The sequence below is a fragment of the Scardinius erythrophthalmus genome (assembly GCF_964197995.2).
Source record: "Scardinius erythrophthalmus genome assembly, chromosome: 16".
Classification (NCBI taxonomy): domain Eukaryota; kingdom Metazoa; phylum Chordata; class Actinopteri; order Cypriniformes; family Leuciscidae; genus Scardinius; species Scardinius erythrophthalmus.
In genome coordinates, this window is record NC_138236.1 from 10,772,642 (window position 1) to 10,793,650 (window position 21,009).

General features: G+C 37.4%; 1 protein-coding gene across 1 annotated transcript in view; it reads left to right on the forward strand.

Moving 5' to 3' along the window:
• Window positions 1–5,819, forward strand: part of adgrb1a (adhesion G protein-coupled receptor B1a) — a gene marked incomplete at its 5' end in the record, with an annotated part of 65,971 nt that extends 60,152 nt beyond the window's left edge. Inside the window, 4 exons of the mRNA XM_081388494.1 lie at window positions 1,184–1,839; window positions 4,324–4,359; window positions 4,458–4,616; window positions 5,388–5,819. Coding sequence (XP_081244620.1) covers window positions 1,184–1,839; window positions 4,324–4,359; window positions 4,458–4,616; window positions 5,388–5,582 — 1,046 coding nt within the window. The 3' untranslated portion in view covers window positions 5,583–5,819. The remainder of the gene's footprint in view (window positions 1–1,183; window positions 1,840–4,323; window positions 4,360–4,457; window positions 4,617–5,387) is intronic.
• Between the last annotated feature and the right edge of the window lie 15,190 nt (window positions 5,820–21,009).

Consider the following 21,009-nt stretch of genomic DNA (forward strand, 5'->3'; position numbering starts at 1 on the left):
CAAAACTTAGTATTTTGAACACCATCTTTCAATAGCAAGTGGTTTGCAAATCCTGCATTGAACTCCAAGATTTGAGAAGCAGTCGTCAGTAAAATAAATGGAACACAGCAAATTTTTAGGATTATACTGCTGTGATATCGTGGCAAAGATGAATTTTAACCACTGATTCTTCACATGCTCGTCTTTGGGCAGTGAAAAAAAAAACTGGCTTTACCTTCACATCGTACAGCACAGCGTCTTCTCGACATGATGCTGTCCAGCATCCACAGGAATCAGCTGCAGTGTTTGAGGTTCAAGTTTTCCCTGGTGTCTGCGCACAGTAAGTAGGCGGGCAATATGCTAATGTTTCATCTTGACGTCACAATGAACGGCTAAAGGCTTGTTTGAAAAACGATTAATTGAAAGACAATAACTTTATATATGGTGCACTTTCAGATTTAAAACTTTGCAGGATGTTTTCATTCACTTAGAGCTATGTTACACACTACATGAAAGGTAATTTTCAAAAATCAATAATAGGGGCACTTTAAATAAGTAATCGTGACCGCTAAAAAGGTACGTTCTATATAGTATGAATGTGTGTAGTATGAATGTAATCCGGACGTATTACATGCACCATGTTGTCATTATCATGTGACCGACCAGCATCAGCTACAAAATTGATGACAATCAATTGGGCCGTGGCCCATGGGATAGTAAAGTGTCCATTGTATGTGCACTTCAGAATCTTGCCAGAACTAGTAGGTCATCCGGGTGCTTTTTGCCTACTCTTTTATGAGAACTGTGAATTTGGCATACTTCTTTTTTCACATACTGTTTTTCACCTACTATGTAGTAGGAAAGTATGTGATTGTCAAATTTTGAATTAATAAATCAAAAGTAGGCCTGTAAAATGTAATATGGACTAGCATCAGTAATTATTCAAATGGAATCTGAAATATGGTATCTTCTTGATGTGAATGAGTGATGTAGTTTCAACTACTACACATATACTTAAGCACATGTGAAATACCTACAGAAACTCAAAGGTCTTCATGACCATCATTGCCAAAACAAATAAAAAATCTTGTTAACTTGAAGAAATGATGATTTAAGCTGCTGAAAGGGCAGTAAAATGTAGCACTGCTATCAAATCAGCATGATCCCTTTTCACTTACTAAGGCTTTTTCTCTCTGATTTGCAGGCACCCTTAAGCGTTCCTCCCAACAAGGTGAGGAGAAGGTAGCTTCACAGCAGATCACGGTACAGAAAGGCTCCAACTTCAACACCCTTCCTGCCAGCATGGCAAAGGTCCACCTGCAAAACGTTGCCGATTATGCCAGCCACACACTCACCATGCGCCGCGACAAAGGCGGCATTGCGGGGGTCAGCACCGAACTACCCGGAGCCAAATCTATTTACATCTGTGACGGCGAGCTCTTCAAGCAGCTGGACGGAGCTCCGGGAGACAGCAGCGGTCTTGAAGGCGGCGGAGGAGGAGGGTCGGGCCAGGGTTACGTGCTCTTGCCCAACAACAACAACACCCTTAGGCCCTCGAAGGGTGGCAAGGAAGACCAAGCCACCAAGTACAACATCGGCATCGAACAGTTACCCCAGACCAGGCTCATCCACCTGGCCAACCCTGCTGGCACCGATCCCGTGCCAGGCTTCGGGCTAAAGAGCTTGCCCACCGACAGAGTCAGCATTTCCTGCTCAGAGAGGGACTCCCCGGGGCAGACAGTGCAGAACATCTCCAGCGAATCCCAGATGATAAACAGTTGTGAGCAAGGGGACTCTGGGAACTCCGGCATGATGTCTAAGAGCGAGACCATCTCCACACTGTCTATGAGCTCTTTGGAGGTAAGAAACAACGATAATCATGAGATCAAACAATGCGACCCTCTACATTACAAGTAAATCACTCGTTGAGTATCGTTCAGAAATGTGGACTCGAGTTGCATGACTTGGACTTGACTTGCACTCAACTTGACACAATCAAAGAAGACTTGCGACTTGACTTAGACTTTGACAACAATGACTTGCGACTTGACTTGGACTTGAGCCCTCTGACTTGAAAATACTTTATTGGCTACCTTCTAAAACCAAAGATCAGAGTTGTGTTCACTATAGGCTGGTCTAACATATGATCAGGTATGATTAGCGCTGCTGAGCCAGAGAGGGTCTCACTCAGCCAGTGCTTGTGTAACAAGTGGTATACAAAATAAAAGGGTTGTTCAACATTAAACTATAAATGTAGCACAGATATATGTTCTCTCACCTACACTTAACACTCTGACTGAGTGTTTGAGTTTTTTTCTTCACATCTTTACAGCAAACTATTCCTACTGATATGAATATAAATGTATGCGCAGCGTATTGTGATGAACTGTAAACTCTAGTGCATGGGCGCCTACTCTCTGTCGCTTTGCTAAGAATGTTTTTTTTCTCACATGCACTCAAAGAGAGAGAAAGCAAGAGAGTCTTACACACCATGTAGAATTGACGTGCTGCATGTCAATGGGATTCTTTCTTGTTTTTTTCTTGTCAAAGTGACTGAGGTTGTTTGAAATGACTGAAGCAGAAGTCACTGCCAGATCCTTTGGTAGTGGGCGGAACTAATGCGCAAGCTGTAATATCATTGGCTTGCTCTCACCTTATACGTCTATGTTTTGATTTCAGACAACAAGTCCTGCAGCTGATTAGTTAGTTAGAATTAGTAGGATTGGTAGTAATATTTTATTAGTATTACTGTAAGGTTTTTTTTTTTCTTTCTTTTTTTCTCAAGGACACTTTACACATACTCAGTCTGGTAAATTTTTTAGAAAAATGCGATTCTTTTGCATAGACATGTTCTGATAGATATCCTGTACCTGTTTCCTCATTGTAGACGAGCATGTTTGACTTTAATTTTGTCTAAATAATAAAAACGCTCTTCATAGTTTGTATGGAAAGATTGACAGCTTAAATGATTCAGAATCCCAGTGACATTAACATTTGATGGCTAACAGCACAAATCTGCATGCGTCTTACAACTCTGTGGATGCTGTTTTCGCGGTCCTAAATCAAGACATCTTTTCATTTTCATCTTATACACTTTCTTTTCTCAGCCGTGATTATTACTGAAAACTGATGGACACTTTGGTTTCTGGTTCAGAGGAATGTGTTGTAGACCTATCTGCCTATGATGCTGTGAATTCACATCAATGTTTGTCATATCTGCCACAAGGGAGCGAGTGTCCTAATTTATGTGCGGAGTGAAAAAAAGCATGTTTGTGGAGAGTGTCTGTCATTACGTGGCTCAGAATTACATTTCAACTGACATCAGCCAATGCACATGCACTCGGTATCAATGAAAACTGCATTGGAACGCTTAATGGAATGAAAGACCTGCCGTTTTAAAAAGGAAGAAATGAAAGAAGGCTACATAAATTATGCCTCTTTGCATTTGCAATTATCCCGCTTAGAAAAGAAAGTCTCTGCAAAGGTCAGATTTTGCTCATGCTTTAAAAGGGAGCAGATGACAAGCATGGATTCCTCCTCACCTCAGGCCAAACATGCTCCCAGAATGCATTGCGGGCACACAGCTGCAGCCACGCACAGCACAGGCAGAATGTCAGACTGCCCTCAGACGCTCTCCGACAGGCTAAAGAAAGGCCATTCGGTCACAAGCTGTTTACTGCACACTCTTGCCAGGAGCTCGGCGGAAACATGCAATATACAAGCGACACAATGCTTTCTCAAAGTCTGCCCTAAGTGCCAAAATTTTACACTCATTTTTCCCCCCTACTTATTGCATTTGGGTCATTCTCAAACAGTATTGACTTTCTGACATACAAAATATTATAAAATGTTGAACATTTGAAGTTCAGTTTTTCCTATATACATTTTTTTGTAAACGTTTTGTATTTTTTTTTAAATCAGAATAGTTTAACTAATAACTAAATTAATCATTTATATTGTTAAAAGATTGTATGTTAGTTGCATTAAATGTTAATTTAAATTGCATTAAATGTTAATTTAAATAAGTTAATTTGATTAAGTATTTTATATTAAAAAAAAATCTTTTTTTGCTCTGTTTAAACTGGAAAAAATGATTTGCTTCATGCACTAATGTTTAAAATAGAAAAATGAGTATAAATATAGTTTTCAACATAGATTGTTCAACATTAATTATTTAATTTAACATTAAGTATTTGTTTTTAAATATCTAAAATCTTTTTAATGACTTAAATGTCTAAGGACATGTTTATCACTGTATTTTGAGAATGACCCATTTGCTGTTTTTCCCCAAGACCACTTTGGAAGGACACACAATAACAACCTTTATTCTTATTTGTCCTTTAGAGACGAAAATCACGCTATGCAGAGCTGGACTTTGAGGTCAGTGTAATGTAAATCTTTCCACAAATGACAGCAGTCTTGCGTGGTGCAGATTCATTCATCACTGCAGTGGTTCTAAGTCCGGTTTTGTCTTGCAGAAGATCATGCATACACGGAAGCGCCACCAGGACATGTTCCAGGATTTAAACAGGAAACTGCAGCATGCAGAGAAGGACAGAGATTCTCCCCCAGTGGATGGGAAGCCTGGGAAGAGATGGAGTGTGTCGTCAGGAGGCAGCGATAAAACCAACCTTAGTGTACGAATTTACATTAATCACTCCATGTCTTACATGTCTCAATGTATTTGTCATTAATGGGATCTTGTGGAAAAATAAGTAGTTTCTTCCCAAAATCAAAAGGAAAGATAAATTGTACTTTGCATTTAGCAGAATTCAGGTTAAATGACATTAATTTCTTGACAATTAATATAATATAATATAATTAGTGCTGTCAAATTGTGATTAATCACATATAACATAAAAGTTTGTACTGTGTGTATATATATATATATATATATATATATATATATATATATATATATATATATATATATATATATATATATATATATATATATATATTTGACATCCCTAAATATAATATATAACAATGAATTAAAATGTATTACAAATAATATTAAATCATTTTACTAAATAATAATCATTTTGTTTTCCCTTAAAGTAATATTAATTAAATAAAATAATATTGATAATTGATTAATTGCCTGTATGCAATTAAATGTATATTAAATGCAATAATAATAATAATAACAATAATTGTCCTAACAATAATATAAATTTTCTGTATTCCATTAAATAAATATTAAATAAAATAATAATAATACTTGTCCTAACAATATTCATTTCCTGTATTCAACTAAATGTATATTAAATGCAATAATAATAATAATTGCCCTAACAATAATATTAATTTCCTGTATTGAATATATAATCCATTTTTGGTTTTGTGTTTTTTAACGCTGAAGTATAGCCCAAACCATATTTTTTTTTTAATGTTTGATAATGTAGGACAAGCAGCAGACCCCCAGTAAGCGGGTGTGGGAGGGCATCAGGAAGACCCACTCCCCACCATCATGGGTGCGTAAGGAGCTGGAGCCCCTACAGGCCTCTCCCCTGGAGATGCAAGCGGTGGAGTGGGAGAAAGCCAGTGCCACCATCCCTCTGGTGGGCCAAGAGATCATGGACCTGCAGACGGAGGTCTGAAAGACCAACAGAACATACAGAGAAACAGAACAAACTCTACTCGCAGGGAAACAGGGATAAGGAGAGGGGAAGATAATTGAGCGAGAGTGCAGGCAAAAAAAAGTATGCAAGAAAGACACTGAAAGAGAGTGAAAGCAACATGGCTGTGCAATTTTTATTTGTGTTTTTTTTTTTTTTTTTGTAATCCTGGAATGGCCTTTTCCTCAATGTCAAAGCGAATCATAACACTTTAGAAAATCCAGGTCTGAGTCTGTTGCTATGGTAATGAGCTGGCGCTACCAAGAACGGCTGAACTGGGCAAGTTAAGTAGTGACCCGGGATGTTACCATGGGAACATTGGGAATGACTGACTAAAAGGAAGGGCTGGAATTCAGGCTAAGAGCAGATGAGCCTTAGTGAGTGGCCTTCAATTTCTTACACCTCTGGATACATATTAGTGTTCATGTCACATTTGAGAGCGTTATGAAAGAGAGAGAGACGTAGCGCTACAACTGCCCGACAGGAATCAGGTGTGCTACACGTCATTCAAAATCTAATTCTTGACTATTCTTAGTATTATCATCATCGTTGTTGATCAGTGTGACACATGAGTACGCTTGGGGCACAAGAGGTGACGTGATTGCCCAAAGCCATCTGCATATGACTGTTAATCTGTCTCGAACGCCCTCCTGAGCCAGTACAGCCACAACTTAGCCACTGTGCTGTCCCATGCACCGCATCCACCTGCGGATCCTTCGGAAGTCGGTCAATGGCGAAGTGAAATCGGCGTGGGATTCAGTTTGGAAGCAGGTCGAAGTCCATTTGGTGGGTTCACGTTTTCATTCGCTTGATGTTTTCATCAGAATCACTGGAGCTGAGAGACCTGAAACAAACTGCTGTGTCTCAGAATATGTGCAGAATCAAGTTTGAAAGAGAAAACGGAGATGAATACGAATATATAAATATATATATATTATAAATAGTCTTATATATGAAACTGCAGAGGGGTGTTATTCTCTGGCTAGATGTGGTCGCACACAGAGCAAGCACAAGACTCACTCCTCAGAGTCCTGTTGTACAGCATTGTAATTATTTCCAGAAGAGTTCTACAAAATGAATTTTAGTCTATAAATATCTTTCTTACTGTGCTTGGGGACTATTGTTATCATTATTATAGATATCATTGCGATTCTGAGATCCCCCACCCAACTCTCATCGGGTTACTGGACTATATGAGTGTTCTGTAACATCATGTAACAGTGTGTATTTCGATATCACTGACTGTCACTCCAGATGATACGTACTTGCCTGAATTCTCCACCATGAACTCCCTGCCTTTCCACACTTCCTTTTTTAATTTCACTGGGGTTTCTTTGTTATTGTACAGTTTTCAGAGCACAAAATGAATGTGTCATATTTCTAATAAAAAAGTATATCTATATAATAAAGGGAAATATGTCATATTGATGCTGCAAAACTTGTTGAATTTGCCCAGGCTGCTGTGTGATAGATAGATAGATAGATAGATAGATAGATAGACAGACAGACAGACAGACAGACAGACAGACAGACAGACAGACAGACAGACAGACAGACAGACAGACAGACAGACAGACAGACAGACAGACAGACAGACAGACAGACAGAGACAGTATTATAGACAGATAGATAGATGGACAGACAGTTATATAGAAAGATAGAGAGACCGACAGATGGAGGGACGACAGAAAGACAGACAAAGACAGTAATATAGACTGATAGAAAGATAGATGGACAGACAGTTATATAGAGAGACAGACAGATGGAGGGACGGACAGTAAGACAGACAGAAAGACGGATGGATGGATGGACAGTAATATAGATAGATAGATGATATAAAGTCAGAGAGAGATAGATAGATAGACAGACAGACAGACAGAGACAGTAATATAGACTGATAGAAAGATAGATGGACAGACAGTTATATAGAGAGACAGACAGATGGAGGGACGGACAGTAAGACAGACAGAAAGACGGATGGATGGATGGATGGATGGATGGATGGATGGATGGACAGTAATATAGATAGATAGATGATATAAAGTCAGAGAGAGATAGATAGACAGACAGACAGACAGAGACGGTATTAAAAACAGATAGAAAGATAGATGGAGAGACAGTTAGAGAGACTGACGAGCCCGATCTCACGGGAAAACGTACAAATTCTACGAGGTGGCTTATTCGTACGAATTCATACGACCTGACTCGTACAAATTAGTACGTTTTTTGCAAAATCGTACATATTTTACAAATTGGCCAATTCGTATGAATTCATACGAATTACCTACCCCGACCCCGCCCCTAAACCTACCCATCACGTGGGTTTAGACAAATCGTACAAATTCGTACGAGTGAGGTCGTACGAATTAGTACGAATTAGCCAACTTTTTATCATTCGTACGAATTCGTACGAATTGGTCGTGAGATAGCGTTGGAGCGACAGATGGAAGGACGGACGGAAAGAGACAGAGACAGTAATATAGACTGATAGAAAGATAGATGGACAGGCAGTTATATTTGTTTCAGACAGACAGATGGAGGGACGGACGGAAAGAGACAGAGACAGTAATATAGACTGATAGAAAGATAGATGGACAGGCAGTTATATTTGTTTCAGACAGACAGATGGAGGGACGGACGGAAAGAGACAGAGACAGTAATATAGACTGATAGAAAGATAGATGGACAGGCAGTTATATTTGTTTCAGACAGACAGATGGAGGGACGGACGGAAAGACAGACAGATGGATGGATGGATGGATGGATAGACATTAATATAGACAGATAGATGATATAAAGTCAGATAGATAGATATAGATATAGAAAGACAGATGAAGGATATATATATTTTTTAAACTACAAATATAAAAATATATAATCCTGAAAAAACACTGCACTGCATTTTCAAATCAGGAGCCCATAAATCCACAGATAAAGATTTAACTAATTGCAAATGCTGATGATGATAAATGTGTGTTATTATTCGATTAAAAGAATACATTAGGATTGGAGTCATGGGAATCTGGTGGGAGGGAAACTGTGGCCGTTCTGGAAATGAAGGACATTAATTTCATGTCAGCACAGAGCAGCCAGTGTCCTGAACCTAATTATGTCAGCATTAGTTGCTCAACACTTTTTTTAATACATCACTGGTTGCAATAAAATGGAAAGAGTAATGTTATAGTAAATGGATCTATAAAATGCCCTTTAATAGATCCACTGCTACAACAACAAATAATATTTATGAATTATATATGAAATAAATTGTAAATAAATAATAACATAGAGGAAAGTGACAAGAAGGAGAGAAAATATTATAACGGTTATAAGTTGCAGTAGAAGAGGTAAAAGCAAAATATGATAAATAGTATAATATAAAAAAAATAACATATGACAAACACTAGGCAGTTTTATCAAAATTTCAGTATTACAAAATTAATGTTTCGTAAGATTTCAATTGTGAACACGGAGAGTTATTTTTAAAGACAAGCTCCATGTATCCTGTATATATGATTTGTGTAAACAAAATTAAACAACAAACCAAAGACATACTGTACATAGACACAGCTGAGAGGAGAAATCACAGCAGAGGAACATCAAAGTAATAATTAAATGAACATAACCCCACTGGCTTTGTCTCATGGTGTGTGTTAATTTTTTATATTCAGTTCACTAATGCATAAGGACATCTGTTTTCAAAGTTCCCCATGTACTTGAGCGCTAATCATGACACGTTCAGGCTGTTTAGACCAATAAACAAGTCCATGAAGCTTAATGCTCAGTTACAGTACTGCTAAATAGATCTTTTAGAAGTGTATGCTATAAAAAAAGGACCTTTAATAACCTGTGCAGCTGGAAAGCTTGGTGAGATATATGCTACAAAGCGCTGGCTGACTGGAGAACATATTCTAATTAAACACCCTGAGCTAACGAAGCGTGTTAAGATGAGACCTAACAAACTGCTGGATGTTTATCTCATAGGGACATAAGAAAGTGTGTTCCGACAAATTAATGTATCCTGTGATAATTTGACCTCTGATTTGAACAGAACCTTATGGAATGTTTTGATTCCACCATCTAATTAAATAAGCACTAATGAGTTGCACTATATGTAAGTAAGCTTCAGGTTATTTAGTTGGAAGTGCCTGGTGGATACTTTGAATCTTTTAGGGGTTTTTTGTGTGTGTGTGTAAATGTCAGCCATGCAAACTAGTCAATTCTGCAGCTTCCATGACATTTATCATAAACATCCAATAGGCCAACAGTATTAAAAATATTATAATTCAAATGTATACAAACTAAATGTAAGTCTGGATTCATTTTTAAAAAGCAGGGAGTGAAGCAATTTGGAAAGTCTGAGCTTATCCCCCATCCATCTGTCAGTCAGACAGACATTTTTCTGCAGATTTCTAACCGGCAGATTTGCCGTTATTTTACTCTGGTGCTCAGTATAGTGTTTTCTGCAACATTGCTTTATTTGGGTTGACTTTTTGCACTAGTTTATTTTAAACAGTCCTACAGTCAGGCAAGCAATTTTTAAAAACCCATATCAATTAATATGAAAGGCACTTGCCTTATAATTATAAAATATACATTCATAAAATAGTTTTAGAGTTTTAGATGTCACACCGCAGGACAACATTCCTCGTATAGTCCTACTGTGTCAAGATTTCGCTGAGTTAGATGCGTTCCTGGGTCAGCGAATTTTGTTGATCCTGGAAAACCATTCCTGTCTGAAAATGTAATCATAACCATATCCCTACCCCTAAACCTAACCTTACCCATAGCTTATCCCTAAAATTAGAGGGAAATGATTGGTGAGACTAACCCTGGTTGTAAGCCTAATCTTGATATAAACTGTAAACTTGTCCCTCAAATGTGATTAACTGATTGGAATGTTGCACTTAATGAAATCAGGTTGTGTGTATAAACATACTGATCATTAATTGTAAAAAAAAAAAATTCTCAGCACATAGTAACATTAAGTCATAACATCTAAATAGACAAATTACTTTCTTTGAGGCTTTACAAGGTGTATGTGTGTATTCCAGGGATGTGTTCCAGGGATGTCAGAAGAGGCCTAATTAAATGTAATCTGGAATGAATTATATGGAAATCACCACTCTCAGTATTTCAGCAATGCAATTTTGCTCCATATGTGTTTGTTCATCAGGTAAAATTGACAATATTGCTTGAAAAGCACTCGCTGATTCTCATTAGTTCTCATCTGATGCAGCTCCGTCAATAAATCTATGCAAATTTCTATTGCACCTTTCAATAAAAACACCAAAAGGGATTTGAAAAAAATCAATAAATAACAATATACTAAGTTTAAGTCTAATAATTAACATTATAAAAAAGTCTAAAAAAAAGTATATGTACACTGCCTTTCAAAAGTTTGGGGTCAGTTATTTATTTATTTATTTATTTATTTATATTTTTAATATAAGAAATGTATACTTTTATTCATTTTATTCAAGGATGCATTAAATTGATCAAAAGTGACAGTAAATAAATGTATAATTTACAAATGATTTCAAATAAATGCTGTTCTGATCATGGTTTCCACAAAAATATGAATAAGCACAACTGTTTTCGACATTGAAAATAAGATGTTTCTTGAGCACTAAATCAGTATTTTAGAATGATTTCTGAAGGATCATGTGACACTGAAGACTGGAGTAATGATGCTGAAAATCCAGCTTTGCCATCACAGGAATTAATTACATTTTAAAATATATTCAAATAGAAAACAGTTACTTTAAATTGTAATAATATCTCACAATATTACTATCTATTTTTCTTCAAATGAATGCAGCCTTGGTGAGCATAATAACAGACTTCTTTCAAAAACATTAAAAATTATTACCAATATAAAAAAAAATTTCCTGGACTTGACCAACATCATGCAACATTTCTAAAACAATGAAGGCAATTACTGCACTAAACAGCTTTAAGGCAAGATTTGGTATTTGGTTTGAACCTGATGAGGAGCTTATGTTCAAACGACCAAACTAAATCACTTTCCTAAACAACATTAAAACTAAATTAGATTCTTGCAATGGTAAATGATGTAATAACAGTCTCAAATGTACTATTTTCAAATGCTCTGTTTATATCCAACCTAACAGTTGATACTTTTCTATGGAACATTGCCAACTTGTCACATTTAAAGCCTGGGATTGTGTCAGGATGACTTCTAAGAGAGGCGTTTAGAAGCCTGTCAATAGTCCAGAATAGCACCCTTGGGGTGTTCTGGTTCTCAGAGACCAATTTAGTGAAATGAGCGTACCAGCCACATCTAATTGCATTATTAAAAATAGATAGGTGCTGTCTGAAGGTATCAAAATTGACTTGCAGCTTCATCTTCCTCTATTTATATGCAGCTCTTTAGCAGTTTCTACTGCTGATATTTTAACTCATTTGTTTCGAGAGATTGTAAGCAGGAAGCTGGAGAAGGAATAGACTTACCGTGTATTCAATGGCATCAGCTGTAAAAAGCTGTATGAAGATCCTAGATGACTTATAATTTTCCACAGCTCATGTGTCAGGTTTTTTTTTTTTTTTTCTTTTTTTTCTACTGAAATCTTTTTTTGCAGTTTCTTCACCAGCACAATCCAAAAACACATTAAAAACAGTATACACCACTGAAGAGATATATGTATATGTCTATCCCTCACAGCCTCACTTTCATTCCCGTTAAAAATAGAATAGCTCAATAGAAGGCTTGTTCCCAAATAATACTTTGAAGCTGACTAATTTTTTCATTTTGTAAAATAAATGTATAATTTTTTTCCCTTCTCAAGGAACCGATGTTCCCTTTCAAAGTGGAAAAAGTTTTGTGATACTTCAGGCGTCAACACCATAAATAGCCTATTAATTTTACAAAATGAAAAATTTAATCAGCTGTAGGATTTTAGGTTTTGTAGGTGTAGGATTTCACTTTAACTCAGAAATTGCATGCAAATTTCACAAAAAAACTACAAAGAAATGGCAAACGTTGAATTAAATGTAAAAATTTGAAGTACAAAGACTAAAATAATATTTTCTTATGAAACATACTCCAATAATCATATTTTACAGTGTAGTATGAACATGTTTATAAGAGGAAATTCAGCTATTTGATAGCCTGGATGCCAGCCGAACTTAGCCCCGCCCACAAAATTTTTAGGTCGGGAAGTTCGGTCTGGACTCGATCCGTTGAGGAGCTATTATGCATAGGCTATTATGCCCGAACAAAAATTGTTCGGACCAATCAAATTGTCAGGGCGGGCTTTATACGATGATGGACAGATGAGCAACGTAACGTAATCATCCATGTCACCAACAAGCGCTTGGGTTGAATTCGTTTACAACAAAGATGACTGCCACTGGAGAATTGTTATTTCACGAGTTCACACTTACAAATAAGTCATTTATAGTATATTACAAACTTTTAATTTAGACCCTAAAGAATCATATTAGCTTGTACAAAAATGACATTATATGACCCCTTTTACAAAATAGTGTTAAGTAAGACAGTGGCTGCGTCTGAAATAAGTATATTTGAATAAGTAATTACTTTGTGACTGCTAAAAGTATGTTCTATATAGTATGTGTGTGCCATTCAGACGTAATACTGTACATTTGCCATTTTCTTATTCTCTTTTGACCAACCAGCGTAAGTTGTGTCTGAAGTAATAGGTCATCCAGGTACTTTTTGCTTACTCTTTTGTGAATTCGGGCATACTTTTTTTGTCACAAACTGTTTTTCATCTACTGTATAGTAGGGAAGTATGCGCTTTTGGATGAAGCCAGTATCTTGTGGTCCTTTAACTGTCAAGGAATGTTAGGTGAGTTGACATAGTGAATATATATATGCTTCCTCTCATGCTGATAGTGTAGACCGTAGATGGTCATTGTTTGATGACAAGTTGATTGGACTGATTAGGCTATTTGAACGTACTCCTCTCGAAATTTGTTTATAAAACATTATGTGTAGATTCCGCCATCGCGTCTGTTATAGAAGATATCGACAGCGCATTCATTTTAAAAGTGGAACAGAGAACCGCGATCAAGGCATTTGTCTATCGGAAACATGAATGAAAAACATACATCACTTACTCCGTTGCTCTGATTGGTTGTAGGTCTATCCAATTGAGTGCAGAGGCATTTTCCTTCCTGGTTCGGTTGAAACACGCCCCTTAATCAAAGGTCAATGGAGCAGTATCAGACTCACATTCTGACTAGAATCTGAGTATGACGACGTCAGGCTAGCTATTTGACCTATTGAAGACGAGAACTGCATCACACATCCATTTGCTGGTTAGAGGGGATTTGGATGCTCATTGATTCTTGTTTGTTTAAGAGTCCAAACGCTTTCCAATGGGAGGAAAAAAAATTAGATCTTTCAAAAGCAATTTTTAAGAATTTCACCCTTGGGATTTCTCCCTCTGTCCCACTCAGCGTTTTTGGTCTGTGCTTACTGACCTCCCTCCAGCCTCCAGGTCCACCCTGGTGGTAAATCTGTCTCGAATCCATCTGCTGTGACAACCACTGACAGGCCCTGATTTAAAACCTGTCAGTCTCACTCTCAGACACTGAGGTCTGCCAGAGACGGCCCATCCAAACTGATCTGTTTCTGCTTCTGTCAGTGATTAATGTTTCCCTATTTTTAACACCTTCCTCAGAAAACACGCGCTCACATTCATTCATGCACGTTCATTGACAGATGGGGATACAAAGACTCGCACGCAACTCTGCAGACTTATTCATACTTGACACATACAGCTGCAATAAAAAAGCCTAAGTGAAGAATTACGTATTGAAATCAGCGACTTCTCTTTTCTTATGACGTGTTTTCGGCACAAAAGCAAGACAACCTGTCACTCAAATGACATCACAGCAATAGCAAACCACAATGATCCAATCAGTTTCCGATGGACAAATCCAAGCCCCACCCAACGATTTTTCTTGTTCGAGAAGCTGTTTCACTCGGATATATACGTCACAATAGGAACTATTGCAACTTTTGTATATTCACTGTACGTCACAAAAGGGAAGAAAAGACTATCACAACTTCCGTTTCATGCCGACTTTATAGGGGTCATATAATGGTACATGCACTTTTACAAGTTGATTGTACTGAAATGTGTGTTGGGAGTGCCTGTACACAACCATCATAAAACGATAAAAATCCATTCAGTGTTTTTTTTTTTTTAAATCTTATACGTTTCCTCCCATCTCAAATCAAGCTGTTCGATTTTGTGACGTCACAAAATCGACACCCCTCCCACGATGGTTGATTGACAGCAGCTTTTCAACACAGCCCCGCCCTCGCGGCCTTGTCAGCGAGCTGTCAATCATAGCCCGCGCTGACCAGAGTGTTCATTGTTGATAGCTGGAGGAGCTGAATGGCGTCTAAGCGATTGTGGTGTTCTGTTCTTGGGTGTAATAAGGAACACAGCAGTCATATCAATGATGTTCCTAAATCCGTACAGCTGAAGACGAAGTGGCTGAGTTTTGTTTTCGAAGGGAATATTCCCCACGATCAACGTCAATCCTTTCATGTTTGCGCGAATCATTTCACACACCAGATTGCTTTACAAACTAGGGTCAGTATAAAGCTGGTTTTGCTAAGAAGCTGCTCCTGAAAAAAGGATCAGTACCAACTATTCGTGTTCCTGCTGCACCTCCAGAAGAACTGAAGTGAGTGTAATGTTTTATTGACCTTTATATTAATCTTTATATTAAACTTTGCAAATTGTTTGCACGCTTCAGGATGAATGCGGCTATTTTTACACTCGGGGTACATTACAGCATGTTTTCTATGTATGACGTTCTCAATATAATTCATAATCCCATGTTTATAATAAACAACGCGTTATGGTTATTGTGTTGTTGTGTTACAAATGGTGTCCGCACAGAACAGAGGGGCGGGGTGAGCAAAGCTCATTATCATTTAAAGACACATGCACTTAAACGGCATGCTGAAAACAGAGCTGTTTTTGACCAGGTAAAATGAGTGTTTTCTTACAATACTAATGAGAATTTTTAATTAAAGTATATTACAAACTTTTAATTTAGACCCTAAAGAATCATATTAGCTTGTACAAAAATGACATTATATGACCCCTTTTACAAAATAGTGTTAAGTAAGACAGTGGCTGCGTCTGAAATAAGTATATTTGAATAAGTAATTACTTTGTGACTGCTAAAAGTATGTTCTATATAGTATGTGTGTGCCATTCAGACGTAATACTGTACATTTGCCATTTTCTCATTCTCTTTTGACCAACCAGCGTAAGTTGTGTCTGAAGTAATAGGTCATCCAGGTACTTTTTGCCTACTCTTTTGTGAATTCGGGCATACTTTTTTTGTCACAAACTGTTTTTCATCTACTGTATAGTAGGGAAGTATGCGCTTTTGGATGAAGCCAGTATCTTGTGGTCCTTTAACTGTCCATGTATGGATTGGTTAGTGTTGGTTGTACAGCAGCAAAGAAAAAACAGATCTAAGATGGTAAAATCACCTTCAGCATAAACTTCAACAATAAACATAAATTTCAACATGATGTCCAATTGCATCAGCAATAACTTCTAATGAATATTGTTGCTTGCATGATTGGAAAAGCTATTAAAAATAAATGAACAACAATTCTTAGTGTGCATAGCGGTATTAGTCAAACATCAGTCACCTTTTCAAGGTACAATGGCTGACACATGAGCATCTAAAATGGAAAATTATACTTTTAAATATTTATATTTTAGAAGAAAAGTGTCTTATTATTTTAGTCCCTCGAGAAATGAAAGAAATAAAAATATTGTATTTGCATGTTTCACCCACTAATGATAATCTGCCCCTGTTATCACAAGTTATCAAACTGCAGTGAGTTGTATGTATAGGTACATTTTTGGAGTTTGGGCTGGGGATGAAGATGAGGTGAGGTTTGCAGCGTACTTAAAAAAAGAGAGTAATCCAGACAATGAGCAAATGAAACTGAGGGCATTACACAGGAACTAAATTATGTTTTATTAACAAAGTTCAGGAGGAGCACGTTCAGATAATCAACCCAATCAGCACGAGTGGAGGCATATATATTTATTTTTGTGAGAGACCAACCCGATCTCACAGCAATTCGTACGTATTTTACGAGGTGGCTAATTCATTCGACTTCACTCGTACGAATTCGTAAGATTTTTGCTAAATCGTACATATTTTACATGTTGCCCAATTCGTATGAATTAGTACGAATCACCTACCCCTGGTGACCCTGCCCTATACCCATCACTGGGGTTTAGACAAGTGAGGTCGTACGAATTCGTACGAATTAGTCACCTCGTACTCAATCGTACAAATACGTATGAATTGGTCGTGAGATAGTGTTGGAGAGACCGCAAAGTGTCTTGGGGGAATGCAAAAGTTTTGCGAGAGAACGGAAAAGCTTTGAAAAATATTTCTTCCACCACCATGTCCCTTTAGGGCTCTGAAGCTTTCAGTAGGCTACATCAATAAAGGTCACGAAAAATTATATTCAGACTCACGTTAAATTATTTTTAGATTAAATAAAGCACATAATCTGCACCAGAGATTATCATTGTCATACGATACTCCCTGGTTTTCACAGTGCATTGTGGGACTTTTTCGGAGCGAACGTGTCCGTGCACTGGAAAGATTCTGCGACTGAGACTCCCTGATCAGTGCCTTGATTACTGAACTAAGGAGCTGATTGAGACACACGCTGCATCTGAAATCACGTACTGTAGGTACTACATTTGAACTTACTTTGTGACCATTAAAAAATGAAATTAATGTACTACATCCGCCATGTTGTTATCACTTGACCTACCAGTGTCAGTTGCGTCACTTCACTGCCATTCATAAATCCTCTCTCGTGGCCTCATGGGATGGTAAAGTGTCCATCGAATGCGCACTTCCGGATCTCGGTCAGAACAGGTCATCTGGGGACTTTCTGCCAATACTGTTTTTCGAATACTACAGTATGTATTTTGATATACTCTTTTGGTGTACTGTTTTTCGCATACTTTAAAGTAGGGATGTTCGATTTCAAACTCAGCAAAGCTCTTCGAAAATCTACCTGAAATAATAGTATTGTCACATTTTGAGTTTGCAAACACAGGAAATGATGAATGACAAACTAAAAGTCCCCGAAATGAAACAGAAAACACAACAGATCGTGAGACATGTCCAAACTATTTTTTTTTTCTGTGTATTAAAGGTGAACTAAGTCAATTTTTTATCTTAACCGAACAGCTTTGGAGTCATTGGAATGGTTATATGACTGTTTTCGGGTTGAATGGTGGTCTTCTCGCACCCCTCGAGCGCCTGTGAGACGAAAAACCACCCTGGCAACTTTGGGCTGGCGGGTCGCCTTTTCGGCACTGCACACATATACTATCTAAACATTTATATGCTAGCCTTCTGTGTATTATACATACCTCAGTTGACATGGCTCCGTGCGTACGCCGGGTTCTTTGAAAACAAATGCACATGACCAGCGGGAGAAGATGGGACGAGCCAACGAGTTTTAACGACAGTGTTGTCAAATATCTATTCCGAAGCTGTAGGGGGAGCTCTATAGAGAAACCTGCGAGCAAAAAGCGAGAAAACAGTGAAGAAGTCGGCAAAGCTGCATAATGCCGCTTTAACTTGCAAAGATTCATTGTTCACCATAAGACTAGTAATTTGCGTCTCTACGTTTGAGACTTGAAATTGCTTTGATTGTTTAAGAGTTTATGAGTTGTTTAGTGTTTTATGGTCAGCTTTCATCTTAGATACCCTTTTTCTTACACCTTGCCATATGAGCCTGAGTGAGACATGATTCGTTCATTAGAGACTCACAATATAGATCTAGGGTATAACCAGAGCTCTAGCTATGAAAATTCAGTGTGCATTAAAAATTTGCAATATACAAAGCACAAGTGGCACTCTTCTACCGAGGCAACATTCTTGATCAGCTTACACTAACTCCACAAAATCAAAATAAAATGCACTGCATGAGCAGTCAATTATTAATAATGACGTCTCTACCTTCCCGAGGTGTTCGAATAATGCCGTCACTAAAGGGACAAATGGATGCCGTTGCGAGGGATCTCTTCAGAGCGCGCGATCTGCCAGAAAAGCTTTCATGCTAATGAAGGAGAGTGGAGAGGTGGCTTTCACTCACTGTAGAAATGAGTCACAGGGCTGTGGTCGGGCTAGAACAGCCAGGCTCTGGCGGTAATGAGGAGCAACAGAGCCAGCCTATTCCCTGTACATTTAGTTTCCGTCAAAGCCCAATTTCTACCTGGAGAAAGGGAGCCAACTTAAAAGGGACTTCATAAAGATATGACGATATTCCATTACCGTGCCCTGTTAGTCAACAGAGCGGAAATGTGGCCAATAATCAGCAACGCATCATGTCTGTGAAAGGTTTACATGGGGAACAAGGGTCATCCTTATTGCTTTTAGAAATGGACGTGGGCGTTGTTTTAAAAAATATGAGGGCTGAAACATAATCTTTGGGGGTACATTTTTCATCTTTTGTTCTGAGTTTTTCATTTCCTGTAAAACACAATATCCTGTCCAAAGGGCAATTATTCAACCGCCAGCATGTCCGCTTATAGCATTCAACACACATAGATGTAAGGCAAATTACTATCTGTAGCGTTTTAGAAAAGATATTTAAATCTGGAATATGACACAGAAATGATTATGTATTCATACAATATTATTATTTATAGTTTCAAACATATTTATGATGCCCCAAGGGCTTGGAGATAAATTCTGGAGAGAACGTTTTTACCTGAAGAGTAACCATCAAAGGGTAGTTTTAGGTGAGTGGCTAATTGAGTTCATTTTATCATAATTACTACTTTTTTTGGAACAAGAACACCATACACCAGTTTTTAAAGCACAAGCGACAGGAAGTAAATTGCATTTGCACACACTTTATGTAGCCTATTAATGGTTAATAATTTCTATAGACTGCTATAAATCTTAATGATTGGAATTGAATTGACTGGAACTGACATTAATTTTAATGAATATAGAACTTTTCAACTCAGCAATTAAGTTCAGGGTGAGGAAACTGTTGATAATGTTACAACAGCTAAAAATGGGGTCATCGTTTCTTGATGTTCAATATTGCAAACGGAACTACAAAAATTTGCTCTCAATAGAGTGGTGCAGGTATTACATCAGAACCCAGAAGACTAATTCGCCGTTGGTTCCTTCGAGATTTTCCTTTGGGTTTAATATTAGGGTTTTTCGATTTATGTGTAAAGCCTGTGGCAAACTATACTTTGACGTTTTGTTCTACGACCTAAGTACACACACCCATACCGAAAACACGAATTTTGAAGCAGTTATGTCCACTTTTTGAAAACGTACATTTTTAATATGTAACTAGATAAGACAACTTGGGGTGTGAGTGTGTGCACTGCATTGTAGATCAAAACTTTAAAGTATTGATTTAAATTGTGTAAAAATTTTGTAAAATTGTGTTTAATTAGACTTCCGGGTTCCGGAGTCAAACAGATTGTCACACCAATTATATATTTTTAGCAAATCAAATTACTTGTCTATGGATATAAAAACCCAAGATAAAGTATTTGTAAATACAAAAATGATACCTTTACAGTCAATCTAATAGGTATTCTAGAAGGCTTCACCAATGCATTCTAGAAGGCTTTAACAAATTAGTTTGCATGCTTTTCTCTTTTGGGTGTACATAAAATTACTGTCATCACTGTACGCATTAAAGATTTATCCTTGCCGAGTCAGATAAAGACATTTATCAGATCACAACAGACATTTTAATTGCATTTTAAATGCATTGATAGAGGGTGGCAATCTAGCAGAGAAGTGACGTAAAGCAATGTTATAACAGAGTGGGGAATAACAAGGGAAGATATAATTACTTTACCTACAGAAAATGTTACTATTTTTATTGTGTTCTGTCAGATTCCTTATACTTTCCATCTCACATGGTGAGACAGGCTTAAAAGGGCCTTTCAATGAAAATATCAGGCTGGGAGATGCACTGCTTCTGTATTTAGGCTATATTGAGGCAGTGTTGGGATGTTTTATTGGCATGGCTCACTCATTTGCTCTCTGTAAAAGTCCTTTTTATTGTTCTACCTTCATCCTCAATTTTGTTCTTTCCTTCTCCTTCCAAAAATTAAAATTCTGTCATCATTTACTCACCCTCAAGTTGTTCCAAACCTGTATGGATCTCGTTCTTCTGCTGAACACAAAAGAAGATATTTTGAAGAATATCGTCGATAACCAAACAGTTGATGGGCCCCATTTACTCCCATAGTATTTTTGCCCCCATACTAACCCCAAAATAAGAGGACCATCTTATAAAATTAAAGCTTTTTATTTGTACTTAATAAAAGCTGATATATAATTCATTATGTATAATTGT